We start from the raw sequence: 16782 nt of genomic DNA on the forward strand, positions 1-16782 counted from the left end.
AGACGAGGCCTGCTGCAAAACTGGAGGTGCAACAAAAAGGGGAATGAAAAGCTGAAAGCTGCAATGTCAAATTACTTTATTTAAAGCCCTACAAAGGCACTTCCATCCCTGGGAGTTGACAATAAAATCTTTTCTGCATATGTTGACTGAGGCACAAAATAGTTACCAAGCTGACACACAAGAGAGGTATGTAGGTATTTTCAAAGTCCAAGTCTGAAGATCTCAAGTTGGCTGCTATGTGCCTGCATAAAAGATGCCTACCTCCCATCTGTTTTTATAGGGGTAGGGTGGTTTCAGTCCTCTTATGTTGAAATGGAAGAAGAACTATCTGTGTTTATCTCAGCTTTGGAGACACGTGGTGTCCATGTCACAGTGCAAAAGGTTACTCTGATTCAAAGAGCCTGGTGCCCCTCCAATTTAGGGTTGAGACACAACAACCAAGGAGGTGGCATGTGTTCTGACTAGCTTGGGCAGAGAGCACTTGTCTGCAACCAGAGAGATCCTCTTCAAAAGGGAGAACATACTACAGTCCTACATCAGGCCTGAGTGTCTTGACTACAAGTTGGGTAAGAGTTCCAGCTGGAGTTCTGCTCAACTTGTTTTCCCAATGTGAGTGCGATGTGATTTCTAGTTTGCTTCCTCAGTTCTCAGAGAATATTTTAGCTTCCCTAAGGTGAGGCTTTGAGAAAATAAGCAAGAACAGCAGTCTGAAATGCTGATCCTCACTCTCAGGAAAGGTGCAGTGGTGAGAAGGAAGAGCTCCTTGCAGTAGAATCATTTGGTCAGCAGGGAGAATTCTTGAGTGCAATCACATTGTCCAGCAGGTGTAAATAAGAGCAATCAACAACACCATGGCCACAGCAAGGGCAGCATTCTTGCGATTTTCCTTACGAAGCACGCTCAGTTCTTTCTCTGAAAAAAAAAAAACAAAACCCAAACCCAAATCAAAACCCTAGTCTGTGAATGCTGTTTTGTGTTTTGCTGCTGAAGATCTCCTTTAAAATCTCCTTTAAAAATTGTTTTACAAGCACAATTCTACCTCATCAAGGCCTCCTCTTGAGTCTGCTAATTATAAAATATCCTGGGCAGGAAGGAGGCTAGCAGGAACTTTTCATTTGCTAATACATCCTGTCACTCTCAGTAGCTGTCTTTAGGATTGCTTCAGTCCCAGTCCAGTTCCTATCTGCAAATGACCTTGTTCTAGGACCATACTAAGGATAGGCTTGTTCTTTAGAACAACTGTTTGCTCCTTTAGGGAAGGAAGAAGAGGACAGAGAGGGCAGAGAGTTATTTTTACCCTTTTCTAGATGTAATTTCAGGACTCTCAATCCAATCTTTTCTCAGTGCTTTAACTAACTTAAAATACAACAAACTAGCACTGCTATCAAAAGAGGCTTTTAGCTGTTCTTTCTGCCCCTGTTCTTTGCCTGGTACATGTTCGTACATCCACCCAACCACTGTAATCATAGCCTCAAGTATGTCAGCTGGAACAAGCATGGATTTAATTAGAGGCCAGAGTGATGACCTAAAAAGACTGTGTGCAGAGGCACTGTCTATTCTGCTCCAGAAGGAGCAGCCATCATTAGATGAGGCTGTTGCTGCTGTCTGAGCAACCTGTTAGACTGCTCTGTTGATGGCTGCAGTGATGGTTGACTGCTGGTACAGAGGTGGCAGCCACAGCCTGCCTCTCCTCTAGTGTTAGGCCCTTAGGGAACTGGTTTGAATGTATTTAAAATAATTGTTCTTCTTCTGGAAGCAATCCTTTAACATCAATTAAAATTTTAAATTCAAATTTAGTGGCCGTACCTTGACTTTCAACTCTCTGAGCCTTAAAGAACACTTGTGCTTCTGTCCCTTGGGTGAGCTTTGGTGCTTGCACTGCTGCAGAGTGGATCTGTTCAGAGCTGGGAGGCAATTAAATTTCCTCTAGCTTACTACATGAATCTATCTCTGTCAGAGCAGCCTCAACATAGATGGGTTATGGCCACTGTGGAAGTACACATTCTGCTGTATCTGGTCTATTTTGGGCTCCCCCACAGATGCTGATATTGACCAGATCCCCTTCACCCACCTTCTGCCCTCGAGCAGCCTAGGTGGAGCCTAAGTTTTCCAGCTCCTCTCCTGTGAACGAGGCAGAACCCTCATCTTCCCTTATAAATATACATGCCATGGGCTGAGTACCCAGGGAGTGGGGTCCAATGATGCCCCTCACTCCAAGTGCTTTCCTGTAGTGCGCACAGTAGGGCTCCGGGCAACTGCAGTTTTGCTCTGATGCTCACCTAGGAAATCTGGGCTGTGAACAACCAGAGCATGACAACATGCAAGGCAGCATCCCCAGCAGCACGAAAATACTGTCAAACATGCAGGAGCTCAAGAGGACTCTTGTTTTAACTGTCTGCAGTAGGGAATGACCCTGGTGCTCTGATATTGTAGGCAGCAATTCAATGTGAACTTATGCTGATGCGTAGCATAGCCCCCAGAGACCAATGCAGGGAGAAGCTTCCCCAAGGAAAGTACACCTGGCTGTACTCCAGTCAGCATTTAAAAGATTGCTCAGCAATTTTCTATTTTTTTTTTTTTTTTTTTTTTTAAAGAAAGGGTAGAAATTGTTAAAAGTCTCTCAAGCCAATCTGTCAGCTAAGACTTTATAAATAGTGGTAGCTTGGGGTATGTGAAAGGGATTTTTTTACCTCCTTCATCAGCTGATACCTAATTTTTTTCTCCCTTATAATATCGTGGCTCAAGTAGATGCAAAATGGGCTAAAAAGATTTCCCCCAGTCTTGCTCCCTTTGGTTGAGCCTAAATTCAAAGGCAGAAGTTAGAGATGGCAGGAGCTTGAAGATGAAGCTCAGCTGCAGCACGGATGCCATTCAGCCCAGAGGGACCATTTTTAATGAAGCTCTTACCATAGTTGTCAGCTTTGGTCATTAGTAGGTTTCTCTCTCTCTCCAGTGACTTTCTGTAATGAGAAGAAAAGTTCATTACCCGTGAGGCACAAAACAGCCTACTTCTTTACTTATACGATGGAAGAGAGACTGTCCCACTAGCAGGAATATTTGCTAACAGAATGAGCTTATCACCACTTTCACTGTGTATAGGTGACAATTTAGAATCTCCCAACTGAGCAAGAGAAGAGACAAGGCAGTTTTAGATGACTTTTTACTTTTTTCAAGATATTTTTGTCTCTCTTTCAGGATAATGTCATTACAGGTCAGCAGGACAGGAGTGTCTGTCCAACAGTGAATTCTCTCTGTTCCTCTAGGTAGGATAAGTTCTGCCGTGGCTTCAAGATGGGGCAGGATCCACACATGCTCTCTATGGAATCCTGCCCCTCTGGTACATCTGTCCCAGTGCTGGAATGCTAATTCTTTTCACTGATTGAAGCTGGGATCCCTTTGTCAGTGGTATCCAATTTATACAACTTGGTCAACCCAGAAACGAGCTGAATCCAAGCCCGTAACAACCAGCTAAACAACCTGCTGTAGACTGAAGTCCCAAGGTACTACTAATAAAAAGCAATTCAGGCCTACCAGCTCTTGCACAATATGATTAATTAATACACAGTTTAAAATATAAAAGCAAAACAAATTGCCTAGGAGCAGCAGCATTCCCATTACAGCAGTGAGGACATGGCCACTCCTTTCAGATTGTGTGCATATAAACAAATGTGTACCAGCAAATCATCTCCTCGTTCAGAGCAGACAGAAAAGGCGGCAAGCATAATAGTTTGTTGTTCCCTATGGGGCAGAGCAAGGAGCTGTTGTAGAAACAGATTCCATACCTGTGTACATCTTCTTAACCTATGTGTACATCTTCTTAAGTGAGAGACAGCAAGAAAGCAGGCTTCATCAGCATCTGGAGAGTAAAGCGCTTTTACATGCAGTCAGGAAAGGAAATGCAGAGCGCACCCAGGAGGAAGTGAGAAGACATTTGCCAACAAGGCTGAGCTGCTGCTTAGAAACTTTCTTTGTAAACAGAGTCAAGAAAGCTGATTGGAAGATGAGACAGGAAGAAAATATGGGTAACTGAACTTCAAAGTGGGAAAGCAGAGCTCTCCTTCACGAACTATATGCTGCGCCAGGAATTTTGATCGTGGTACCTTCTGACATGGTTTGTGAATGTACTGAATTAGGCAACAGAATTTCCACTTCCAACTCCATAGAAGTTGTACAGTTTAGAAAAGGTCCCAGAATTCCCGTATCTGAATTCTTTGCTCTTATTTTCAAGGAGAACTCATACAGATATATCCCATCTTGTCAATTTACCGCAACCATAGGTTGGTTTGTTGGCCACTTCAGTAGCAGATGATTGCAGACAACAAGCATTAAAAAAAAAAATTAGGCCTAGATAACAGACTGGTGAAATGGGGAGCTAGAGATGAGTGACAGGGTGACACAGGACCCTGTCAAAATACAAATGAGGGATATGACACCAATAAAGGAGGAGAAAAAAAACAGCGTGGCTTAATGAAAGTGCAGAGCAAGGCAACTGAGTAGAAGAGAATAACAAAGAATATAAGCTGAGGGTGGTGAACATAAGGGTGTGAAAACACTGTCACTGCAAGGATGATTTGTAACTGTGCTCTGTACAACTAAACAGGCAACAGGAAATCTCCTTTCCTTGGCCTGCAATTGAATTTGCCAGCCTTTTTGACAGAAGCAGAGCAATAGGATGCTGGAAGAACATCCACAGACACATAAATTTGAGAATCATGTAGGAGATCTACCATCTCTTGCTTAACATTCGAAAGAAAGATCTGCCTGTGCCTACTATAAAATAGTAGGGTGAAAGTCCTGTCCTCAGTTCCTATTTTACAGCTGCCCCTTTTACATCTGTAACAGATTTCACAGCACTTTTCCTTCTACCCTTTCCCAAGAAAAGTCAGTGTGTCACTGCATCCCTATATCCAGACATATTTGCAACACTGCCACAACCAGAGTAATTTCCCTCAGCCCCTTTTTCAGTTGCAGCACAACCTGGTTGGGGCCATCAGTAGTTGCTGCACATCTCCCCCAGCTGAACTCAGGCAGCTTCAGTTAGGCTTGAGTAGCAGTGTGGCAGTGAGCTCTGCCTTTCATACACAGATGTTTCCCAGCAGGACAGGACCCTGCTTTGCTAATGAACAGTTAAGCTTTGCTTGGCTAAGTGCGACGCAGGTTTCAGAGGGAGGCTGTAAGATAAAGCTCTCTCCATGTATCACTGAACTTCTCACATTGGCAAGTTCTCCAAGATGGGAGGAGACAGTCTTGTAAAGAGGAAGCATGCATTCCCATTCTTGCTCAGCGCCACAGCAGGATGAAAGCTAACTGAAGTGTGCAGCCACAGCTGTGAATGGAAGTGGTCATTCATACCTTCCTTCATGGCTGAGCTTCTCCCTGCGCAGTTTGAGATCTACTTCTTCCATGCTCTGTCTGCAAAGTGACAGCTTTTCCTCCAGTTCATCAATCTGGAAAACACATCAGTCACTGTCATTTCCTCTCCCAGCTAAAATGGTTCTATCTCTATTCAGAAGGAAAAGGCACTTCTGCTGGAAACACTCATAAACACCCAGCAAGAGGTTCTGCATTATGTCACCTGGATGCAGCTTAGACAGTAAACATATTACAATACACCATGCCTTCTCTGAAACCAGTGCTTAAAAACCATGTTAATACAATTTAAGAGCAGCTTTGGTTAGGAAGCTGCTAGCCCCACTGCTAAATTATCCATGCCACTGCCTTCTCCATCCTCTCCACCAGAACTATTCTTCCTGCTCAGTCTGCAGTCGTTCTCAATGGAACACTCTCTGTCCATTGGTTCATCATTTCATGAGAATAACAAAAGATATTCTGCCCAATTCTGTCAGTGCTCTTACTTTCTGCTGACTAAAAATCTCCAGATTCCACACAATGCTTTAAAAGATGCAGCTGTTTTTACTGCTCTTAAATCAAACCCAAAGTTTGGCTCCCCTGCTGGAGAACAATAATTTGCTAATAAACCACTTGCCATTGAACTGCACCATCAGCTTTGCTGAGCTAGGGGCACAAGGGACAGAAAGTAATAACAATGAAAGAAAGACAAAGGAGGAGGAATAGACTGCTGAATGAACAAAAATATTCTTTTTTCCTCTGAAATCCTGCTGTTTCTTTTCTTCAGGCTGGTCTGGGGCATTAGGGACTGGAAGGAAGGTTGTGAGTGAGGATCCTAAGAAGTCATGTATTCACAGTGCCTCAGTTTCCCTGCTTGCAAAATAAGGTGAGACACAGAGCTGTCCTTCCTCTCCCCATGGAAAGTCAAGTCCCAGCAGCTTCATTTGTATACAAACATCTCAGGCCTGCTGCCTCCCTCACTACAAAAGATATGATGAGGCTCAGAGCCTCTGAATTCACTGAATTCTGGCAATGCTTACTTGTAATCTGGAGACCTTCTTAAAACAGAGGAACCCAGAGTGCACTTCAGTCCAAACTGACTTACACCCTTATTAAATCTCATTTGTCAGGACCACATTGGACAGGGAGCCTGAAACAGCTTGCATAAAGGCAGACGAAAAGAGAGAGGGAAGCTGCTTTGCTTACAGAGTTGAGCTAGATCCCTTTTAATACATTTTGTAATGAATTAATAAAAGCTTTCTTTCCAGCAGAAAGGCTAAAAGCACTTTTCAGAAACTGGCATCCACCCTCCGCTTTTATGAATTCCCTAATTAAGACACTGGCAAAGCGCCGTATCACGCATACGCTGACATCCAGCAGTGTCAGGTAATGAGGTTTTTGTCTTCTGACCCTCATAAAACAGATCAAAGCCAAACGAAGAGGTGGGGGTGAAGAAGAAAGACGTTCCCCGAGCAGCCTCGTCACCCGCCAGCACACTCGAGCAGCTCCTTTCACGGAGGAATTAGTGGTTCTTACATCTACAAATTAGGTTACGTTGTTAAAGTAGGTCCAGCAGAGATTACTTTTTTGAACTGTTTACATTTAAATGCTAACTCGTGGTTCACGGACGTACACCCATTCTCACCACACTTTTAGAATAATTCATTTCATGGCAAATCATTTTACAAACGCTGTACCCACAGCAGGCTAGAAAATACATACCAGGCACCATACTACGGTCTAAAATAGATCCAGCAGATCAGCTTGCTGTGCTGGGAAAGGAGAAAGGGCCGGATCCCACTTAAAGCTGCCCTGGGTCTCCTTCTTCACTGAGCCTCGAGTCTATCTAGTTAGCGAGCCTGCCCCGAATCAGCCCAGCAGCTCTGCAGGGCAGCAGTCAGACGGGATCACATCACGTGGAGACTCATTCAGAAAGCTTTATCAACCACAGCAGCTCAGGAGGTAACACTGGACGGAAAGCTGAAATTATGATGTCAGTAATGAAACAGAAGCTTCGCTTTCTCTGATTTGAAGGGATTTTATTTTCCACCCCCTGCCTACCCCCCGTGGGTACAACAGAGACAAGCCCTGCAGGCACGCACAGCCCAGCACTCCCCGGGCTCAGCCGCCCCGCGCCGCCGACCCCTCACCTCCTGGGCCACGCTCAGCCCCTCACGCTTCCTGCCCATGGTCCCGGGTCCGTCCGCACACGCGCATGAGCAGAGCGGCGCCCCGCTTCCCCATCCGAGCGCGGCCACGTCCGCACGGCCGGCGCCATCTTGGTGAGGCGCCGCGCTGTGAGGCGGCCGCCATCTTTGTGAGGGCGTTGCTTGGCCGCCTCACGGCCCATTAGTTCAGAAATGGCGGTGGCGGGGCGTGTGGTGGTGTCCGAGTAAATTGGATTTTCCGCTCTCTAGGTGACCCCTGGTTCCTCACGGCTGGGCTTTGGCAGTAGTCAGCGATGTCCTGTCATCTGACAAGCCAGATGCCTCTGGGTTTGTTGGAGGGCGAGTCTGGACTGACAGGGCAGTTTTCCTCTGATGGGAGCCATCAGTGGTCCTTTGAGCGCCCATGTTACACATTCAACTCTAGCTGGGCATGTGTCAGCAGCAGCCTAATTTTCTCTCTGTAGAAACTAATGTAAGAGCATCTGTGCTTTTTTCAGCTTCCCACTCAGGTGCTTGGCAGTGTTGTGTGTGAACCCAAAGGAGCCTGAACTTCCACCTTCCAGGACACAGAAGAAAGTCAGAAGGAAGTGAAGAACCTGAGCAGGACTAGGCGAGCAGCCCTAGGAAAAGCACTGGGGCAGGGAGAAAATGAAGAAGCAGGAGTCTGTCATTTTTTCGCCTCTTAGACAGAATAGTTGCTTAGTGAGTGTAAATACAATCTTAAAATGCATAAAGGCTTGAAGAAAACTCATCTGTTATGGTTTGCAACTCAACAGAAAGCATTTTCTCCTTTACGAAGGTGACTATTGATTCACAGGAGGTCTGTCAATTCTTACATGCACGCTTTGTCACAGATACACACATCCTATTTTGCGTGCAGATGAGTGTGACCACAAAAGATGTGTTGTCACATCTTTTGGGAAGACAGAAGGGGAAAAGTGGTTCCTTCTTCATGAACAAACTATAGATTTTAATTCATGTCTTGTTCCTCCTGGCCCTTCTGAATCCATCAGGCTGATAATCTCATTATGCCACTCTCATGGTCTTAGATCTCCTTGTTCTGCCCTGAGCAGGCGCCCCCTCTTCAGCCTTTTCCTGCATTACATCTTCATTTCCTTTTTAATATCATTCAGGTCACCTACACATTAACACAAAAAAGAAAGAAACTTCCTCTGCAATTTTTTAATCTTTTCCTTCTTGAAACCTGAAGAACAGTTCTGGAAGCTTTTCACATGCAATAATCTTTTGTTGTTGTGTTTTTTTTTAAATATATACGCATATGAGTATGAATTTGAATGATTCCATATCAAGTGGCTGCTGACAAGCCACATGCATATTTAAACTGGAAATCAGAAGTTTCTGGCTGTGAATGCAATCAGATTGTGGAGCATGCTTGTTGCAAGAGAAGTAAAAGAATGAGGTAGTTTTCAGTCAGCTTTTGAAAGGAACGTTCACTGGCCATTCCATCTACGCACCAAAAGGTAGGATCAGATGTACTGATGCCCCCCAAGTGAATGTTTGCTTTACCTACACACCAGGGATGCTACCACTGTTTTGACACCCATTCTACTGCTCTTTGCCCAGGAAGGCTTCCCTCCTGTTTACAACATAATTGAGCTTGTTGCATCTCGACCTGTTTTCAGGAAACAAGGAAGAATTCATCAGCATTTGTTACCTTCTTCCTCTCCCGATCTGCACTAAGCCTCTCTAACTGAGACCTTGCTGGTATTGAAAAAGTAAAAAAAAAAAAAAAAGAAAAGAAAAGATTACTCCCTTGTCTTCTATAAAGTATGCCTTATTAACATACCCAAGAATGAAATTTGCCTTTTTATGCAACGTCTTCACAATGATGGTGTTCAGTTCTTGATCCCTGTAACTCCTTGATCCATTTTCTCAGTGCTGTGGTCTAGTCACCTCTTCTCCCCCTCCTTTTTTTACCGGTGCATTTAATTTTCATACATCTCAATGCAGTATTTTATACCACTCTTAACAGAATTTTAGCTGACTGACTGTGAGATGTTTCTCCAGTTTTTCAAGATCTTTTGGTTTGCAGTGCTGAATCTTGCAAGCTCTTCCAGGCATGGGACTGGTATACCTCTGTATTTCATTATCTGAATTATTGAAGAAAATACTCAGTTGTTCTGGTGTGGCATCCCTGGAACTGATCTCAGTAAGTCCTCTTGTTCTAACTGTAGAATACTGGTAACTGCTTTCAGAGTTCATACCCATAACAACTATCATACTGGATTGTTTCAGAAAGCCTTACTATGCATCACAGTAGCTTTCAGTGCTGCTCCTGGTATATCTACTATTCCAGTTACTATAGCAAAGAAAGTTACCTAGTTTGACGTGGCTTGTTCTTGGTTTTCACTCAGCTGCCTTTTTTTCTTTCTTTTTTTTTAATCCCTAGGTTATTTAATAATTTGTTCCACATTCACTCAGAAGATGGAAAGGTAATGGCTGAGAGCTGAAGAAGCAATATTTTCATGAAGGCTTAGGGATGCTTGATTTTTATCAGGGCAGTGCTGACTTTGAGGGTAATTTAATAGAACAGACATTAAGTCTTCACTACTAATTAAGACTTTACTAGTAAATCAAATAATGTCAAGCAATGTTCCCAGAATACAAACTCAATCATCTGTGTTAAGTGTCAGCACACCCTCAGCGTGATTTGGCTTGGTCCCCCTAGGACAGTCCGAAACAGCAGTTAGGCATGATTTGGATGCTATCACAGGCAAAGCACCATTCCCAGTAGGCTTTTGCATGAGGTCACTGTTTCAGAGGTGAAAGGGTTTAATAATATGGATGTGAGCCATTCAATGCTAGTTTGCAGGATGCGTCTAGGAGAATGTTCCTGGGCACTCCTGATTTACAATCTTCCTACCTCTTTTTGCCTTCTCCATCTGCAAGATTCACTGTGCTCTCTAGGCACAAATGAATCAATCCTCTGACAAGTCTGAGAGGAAGCTGAGGCTGACACCTGACTTTATAGATGTGAAGAATGAGACAATATCTGGCCCATTCTTTACAGCAAATAAGTAGCTGAGCTGATGCTGAGTCTGGGGGCCTGGGCTCTTATCTTAGACTGTACTATGGAGACCATTCCTCCATTCCCCCGGCATCTCCTTTTCCATCTTGTCAGGCAGTGCCTTGTGAACTGTGGAACTGGAGGGACCCCCATGAAACTTCTGAGAACAGATTTCTCTAACATATCAGGTGCCTTGTCCGGTGCCTTCACTCCTCTCCCATCCCAGCCTTGCTGTTTAAATGGAGCTGGTCACTGGGACAGGATACCCATGACAAAGGAATTGGCAGAAAATGTCACCAGGGCTGAAATAGAGATGTGTGTTGACCTTCTGGAAGAAGGAAGGGCTGAGTGATCAGGAGAGAGAAAGCAAACAGAGATGCTGTGAGCTGGATCTGAGCTGGATGATGAAGAGCTTGGGAATAGCTGATGAATGGCTGCTAAGACATGCTGAGCTGAAACTGGACAAATACCCTGTGTTTAGAGATGCCTTGTCAACAAGGGCTTTGCTTTTCTCCCATCTCCTTCCTATATGACTAACTCATATATTCCCCTTCCTTTTCTATAAGCAGGGATGAAATTCCAGTTCTCTAATAATGACCAGGTAGTGAATTCCAGTGCAGAAATGTCTGCCCCTCGTGGGGACAACAGCAGAATTAAGTGCCACCGGGTAACAGAAGAGTGACAGATAGCACTGTTAGGCTTCCGCAGGCTGAAAGATGCTCCTGTACTGGAGTGCTTTTTCCCTCTTGGAAGATATATATAGAGAAACCAGTGGAGTGTATCTTTCATTTGTGTGCATCATATTCTCTGCTTCCACCTTGATGAGCTCCACACAGATTCTGGGAACAGCTTGAGATTATGGAAATAATTAAATGAAATTAATCAAAACAACCTACCCTGAGACAGAACTAGCATTGGTGAAATACAGAGTTGAGCCAAGAAGGGATTCTGTAGCCAGGGATGATGTCTGCTCTCATCAATAGATTCTGTTTGGATGAAATCCTGTGTCCTACATGCCTCGGTCAAACATGTGGAGCTCTGAGGAGTTGTGCGCCTCATGCAAGATCTTGACTATCCATGCAGTGCAGTAATTGCAGCAGGGAACAGATGGAGTCCTGCTTTTTGCAGAGCCAGAGACAGCATGAAGTCATAGATCTCAGTTTGATACTGAATGAAGCTGAACTCCAAGTCATGCTGTGTTAGTCTGGAGAATACAGGAGAGCTGGAATGGCCTTTAGAGATGTGATCCAAGGGGGATTCAGGGGTCCAGTTGGGGGGTCCCATTCTGCAAACCTGGGGTTCTGATTTGCCTGAATGTATTACTGAAAATTGGAGATGCCCTATTGCTTTAGTCTCTGTTCACTCAGGATGTACCAGCCCTAGTTTTCTTATGCCAGGTTCTAGTTTGCAGGCATTTTTCTGAGCCTGCCCCAGCCACTTGTGTTACTTGTTCTATGAAAGCATTGCTATCCTCCTGTGAACATGCTGCAGCACCTCATGAGTCTGAAAAGCCGCGCAGGCGTAGTTCCTATCTATTGAACACGGATAAGTGCATAGTTACAGGAAGAAATATCTGATAGGCTGTGAGGTGCTTAGATATATTGTGGGCATGGGTTCCTTATAAATATCTGAGAACAGAGAGACCTAAGCAGCTTTATGAAGTACTGTGTTATTGGGGCCACAACCCTGTGACTTGAGTTTATTCTGCAGCCAGTGGAGGTGCATCCATCACAGAGATGCGTGCCATGGTGCAGAGACAGTACAGGGCCTCACTGATTGCCCGGGAAGTCACGGAGAGCTGTGAATTTCTAAATTAGGGCATGGCTGAGTGGAACAGCCTGCCCTGCTTTTAACATTTGGCAAGCATCAGATGAGGAAAAACGTGACTGTCACAGCTCCTCAGGATGAGTTCGTTTCTGATGTGTGTGGAAGCTTGGAGGGTCATTTGAGGAAACACCTGATGGCTTCCATGCCAGTTCAGAATTGGGTGGCTGACTTTATAGCTGTGTTTTTCAGTGGGAATCCTGCACAAAAGCCTGAGCTTTTCTTGGAGATTTATGAATCTTGAAAGGGTTCAAGAAAATAAAAAATTATTTATTAGGCATATAGGCTGCAGTGGCATTGGCTGCTGAGCCTGGCCTGGTGAGGTGGAGCTCACATGCGTTTCAGCAACTGAGGCAGCAATAACATCTCTGGTCTTGGACAGCTAGTTTCTGGCATGGTGATCTGGTGTACACAACCTCCATTCCTGGCTCCCATCACCACATTTTCACCTGCCCTACCTCTTTGTTGATGAAAAGCCATGAGGATGCTGAACCATATAGCTGTTCATCAACAGCACCATTCTGTTTGGGTCCGATGGGAAATGTGTCCTATGAGATTCCAGATCCTGTTGGAGTAGCAGAATGCTTGAGGATTTCGTAGCATTGCTATCAGAGGCAGGAGAAGCCAAATCTGTACCTCTTACTACATGGTTCCTTCTGAGAGCCTGTCGTGTGTTGAAAAGGCTGCTGAGTGCCACGGCTGATGCAAACAGAGCTGTCACTTGTTATGAGAGAGGACAACTATGTAAGATGTATTCCCTGGCTCAGCCACCTGCTGAGCATAAATAAGGCTGAGTCTGTTCTCACCTGCAGGACTGATGGGGGACTTGTCCTGTTATGTATTCTGTGATTTTCAGGATGGATGTTTGAAAAGAAAGGGCATGGTAACTGTGCTAACTGCTGCCCATGGTCCTGCTTTGTAGCCCCGTTGCTCAGCTTGGTGCTCACTGCTTGTGGGCAGACCCCGTGCTTCTAGGAGGATGTGCTGATCCCTTGCTTTTTGATTGCCCTGGGCAACAGGACAGACTTGTGAAGATGGAGGTGCTCCAAACAGACACAAGGAAGAAATTTGCTCCTATGCAGAGATGCCTGCAAACAGGGGGGGGACAGCACTTTGCATCCCTGCATGCTTGTCATTTCTTCAGGTAGAAGGAGCTTGATTACATCCTTCCAGGTATCTGCTGGGCTCCAAAGGAACGTGCGGCTCATTGCCTCTGATCAAGGGGCTACTAGTGAGTCTGAAAATAGCATTATGTCTCTTGCCATCATTTCTGCTTCCTCAGATGACTTCCTGGGTGATTGGTGGAGACAAATGCTCGAAAAATTGGAACCTGGAAAAAAATCTGTATGCCCCCAAGACTGAGATGGCCAAAGAGCCAAAATGAGAGAGAGACACACACATACATCGTTAGCCACTAGCTGTATGTGAAATGAATTGAGATTTCCTGAGTTGGGATCCAGCTGGCACGCTAATGAAGACTTCCCTTCGTTCTTGTAAGCAGAAAATATAAACCAACCCAGATTCACCCCCAGCATCCCCAGGCATTTCTGTTATATAAGTAAATCTGGGTCTTGATCAGTGTTTCTTTGATTATCTCTGTGCGCCCATATAAAAATACTGTGTGTGCGTACACACAAAATCCATCTATTTATCCACCCCACAAACCATTTTGCTGGGAGACAGCGTGGTCTCCTGAATTTTTTATGGCTTCACTTAGGCTGGAAACAATCCAGGGGTCAAATACCGTGCTGTATCTCCAGTCACCTTGCCAGTCAGCGCAGAGCATGGGTCTCTGATACTTTCTGAATCTCTGATCACCCACAGGGCACTAAATTACAGCTATTACACTGCAATTCGCTGTACAATTTTATTCTTTGATACACTACCTGCCTTTGTCTGTCTGCATAGCAGTCAGAGCAGTATGCATTATTTACCAGGCTAAGTACACTGCTGCTGCTAGTGTTGGGGGGGGGGGGGGGGAAGAAAGAAAGAAAGAAAAAAGAAGAAGATAAGAGAGCTGGAACAGGCTCGAAATATAAAAAGATGACACAAATACCACTTCCTGAGAAACGGTTCCACTGTTATATAAAACTTTCAGAGACTTTATCCACCCATACAGAGGTGTAACTGGAGCTACGAAGGCTCCTTAGGAAGAACAGAGGTCCTGAGGCAGAGTGGGGGTCCATTCTGACCATGCCTTAGCTTCGAGGGGATGCTGTGGCAAGCGCCATGCCTAATGGAGATGGAGAAGGAAGGGCGAGGAGAGCAGGGTGCTTCTTCCTCCCAGGTGATGTATAGCAGAGTCATACATGGGTCTGCGTCTCTGTTGGTTTGGCCAGTATCCCACCTGTGGTTTAGGAACCACACAGAGCAATGGTCAGGCAGTGCCTCATCACCACATTGTGAGTTTGCTGGGTGCTAATTCTGCTAAGATCAGAAGCTGCTCTGCACTGAGCTGTCTGCTGGCAGAGCAGAGTCACACACTCAGACCAACTCTGTTTCTTTCATTCGTTGGGATAAAATGCAACCAAAGTAGTTTTAAATCTAGTCTGTGGTCAGGAAAATGTTTTCTCGCTAGCTGAATGTCACAAGGCAAGCGTAGAGGGGGGTGAGAGCTAGGCTCTGATTACTGCAGAGTTAGTTGAAGAGGCATTGGCCTATATTGCTGCACTCAGTGCTCTGATGGTATCCACTCTCCCCAGTGTTGGGGAGCCATCTTCACTTTCTCTGAGCTGTGCTTTCCATCTGAGCCAGCCCCATTATTGTTTAGCAATACAAAGTAGATTGCAGGTTGCTTTCTCCATTTGGCCCCAAGAGTAGTCCTTATAGGAGATGGATTTCTGATTGAAATCCTCCCTGTCAATTGCTGCTGGGATTCTTCCGGCACAGCGTGAGCACGCTTCTTGTCAAATTGCTAGCAAGATAGGGCTGTTTCCACTTCCTTCCGCCTGCCGGCAATGTGACATTGCCCTCATTTCAGAGATGCTGTACAATCAATAGGTGTACAAAGGTTAGACATTGTAAGATTATCACGATGGAAAGAGAATCAAAATAAATGGAAACGCTCACCAGTGCCATGGGCTCACAAAAAAACCTCCACAAGGAGCAATCTCCAGAAAGAGATCCCTCCTTAGAGGCAGTCAGCACTTAAATAGGTCTAGGAGAGGTGCAGCCAGGTTCCACCCCTTCCGTCAGTGCAGGTGAATTGCCTTCACCTGTGCTCCGTGTCTGACTCATTGCTTGCCTCAGGTGGTCAATCAGAAGTTCAGGCCACGATCAACAGTTGCCATACAGATGCTTTGCACCTCCTCAGCTTTTGCAGGTCCCTAACAGAAGATGTCAGAGGAACCCATGGTCAAGCACCTCTAGTTCTCTCCTCTAAGCAAGACTGCTGGATGTGCCTCCCAAGAGATGCATCTTCTTAAAATCAGTGCTAAGAACCGAATGTTTTTCCTCTTCTGCTCAGGTGTACCAGCTGTGTGTGAGTCCCAAAGACTGTGTTTCTTGACACAAAAAGCATCAACAATAATCCTGTCTCTTTGGAGGAGCTGTGCGCTGCACTGGGACAATGGTGCCATTCCTTGGTCCAGAACAGCTCTGGCTGAGGGAACAGGAATTGAGCTCAGCTCAGACGCAATGCTTGCAGGTTCTCTGCCCTTGCTGAGAACTCGTTCCAACTCACCCCTGCAGCCAGTCTCTCAGCATTACTTGAGTGCTGACAGCCTTGTGGACAAGCTGCACTGGTTGGGTGCAGGAAGTACCCTTCCCTTTTATTGCAGGTTTTGGAGGCTGCTCTGATAGAGCAGTGTGAATACATTCTGAGCCACTTTTTAGCTCAACTGGGACGTGCTTCAGGCACAGTTTGATGGACCCCTGACTTATTTCAAGGGTGGAATCTCAGCTGTCAGGATGCTGGTGTGAAAGGGGAGTTCTCTTTTCAACAAGGTTTTCCTTCCGTGGACAGCAGAGGCAGTGGCTGTGTGAGGCAAGTTAATAGCCTCATTGCCTTTTCCTCTCAGATTATCTGGGTGATTAATGAAAGAAGTTAAAAATCAGTACCATTTTCTCCATTCCATCCTCTGCCTGATGTTCTCTCTACATGCATCTCAGACCTGAGAAAGAGTTTAAACACCCAAAAGTTCATCTGTCTTTTCCAGCTAGAACAGCTAGAACATCAGGAAAAGCAATTCTCCCGCCTCACAAATTAGGGATAGAGCAGCTACCCTGGCTGTCTCATTTCTCTCCCAGGAATAATATGACTGTTCTGTGCTCCTCTGATGGCAGTAAAACTGGGGCAGAATGCACATCTTTAAGACAAAGCCAGATACCAGTGTGTGCTGTGCTGCCCTGGGCTGTGTCTCCCTTGGCCATGGGAGCAGCATTGGCAGGCAGGAGGGAGACCAGGGCATGAAG

General features: G+C 45.3%; 1 protein-coding gene and 1 long non-coding RNA gene across 2 annotated transcripts; both read right to left on the reverse strand.

Moving 5' to 3' along the window:
- Positions 1 to 59: 59 nt before the first annotated feature.
- On the reverse strand, positions 60 to 7583 carry CCDC167 (coiled-coil domain containing 167). The gene is made up of 4 exons (XM_042879775.1): positions 7500 to 7583; positions 5353 to 5447; positions 2908 to 2960; positions 60 to 912 (listed from the first exon to the last, which is right to left on the reverse strand). The coding sequence occupies exons 1-4, from the start codon at positions 7536 to 7538 to the stop codon at positions 809 to 811; spliced, it is 291 nt and encodes a 96-aa protein (XP_042735709.1). The 5' UTR covers positions 7539 to 7583; the 3' UTR covers positions 60 to 808.
- Positions 7584 to 14287: 6704 nt separating this feature from the next.
- On the reverse strand, positions 14288 to 15484 carry LOC122194249. The gene is made up of 2 exons (XR_006183081.1): positions 15439 to 15484; positions 14288 to 15354 (listed from the first exon to the last, which is right to left on the reverse strand). It is a non-coding gene; the product is annotated as an uncharacterized LOC122194249 (long non-coding RNA).
- Positions 15485 to 16782: the final 1298 nt, after the last annotated feature.

This window comes from Lagopus leucura, unplaced genomic scaffold, assembly GCF_019238085.1.
Source record: "Lagopus leucura isolate 7727_CA_CO unplaced genomic scaffold, USGS_WTPT01 Super-Scaffold_73, whole genome shotgun sequence".
In the NCBI taxonomy this organism is placed as follows: domain Eukaryota; kingdom Metazoa; phylum Chordata; class Aves; order Galliformes; family Phasianidae; genus Lagopus; species Lagopus leucura.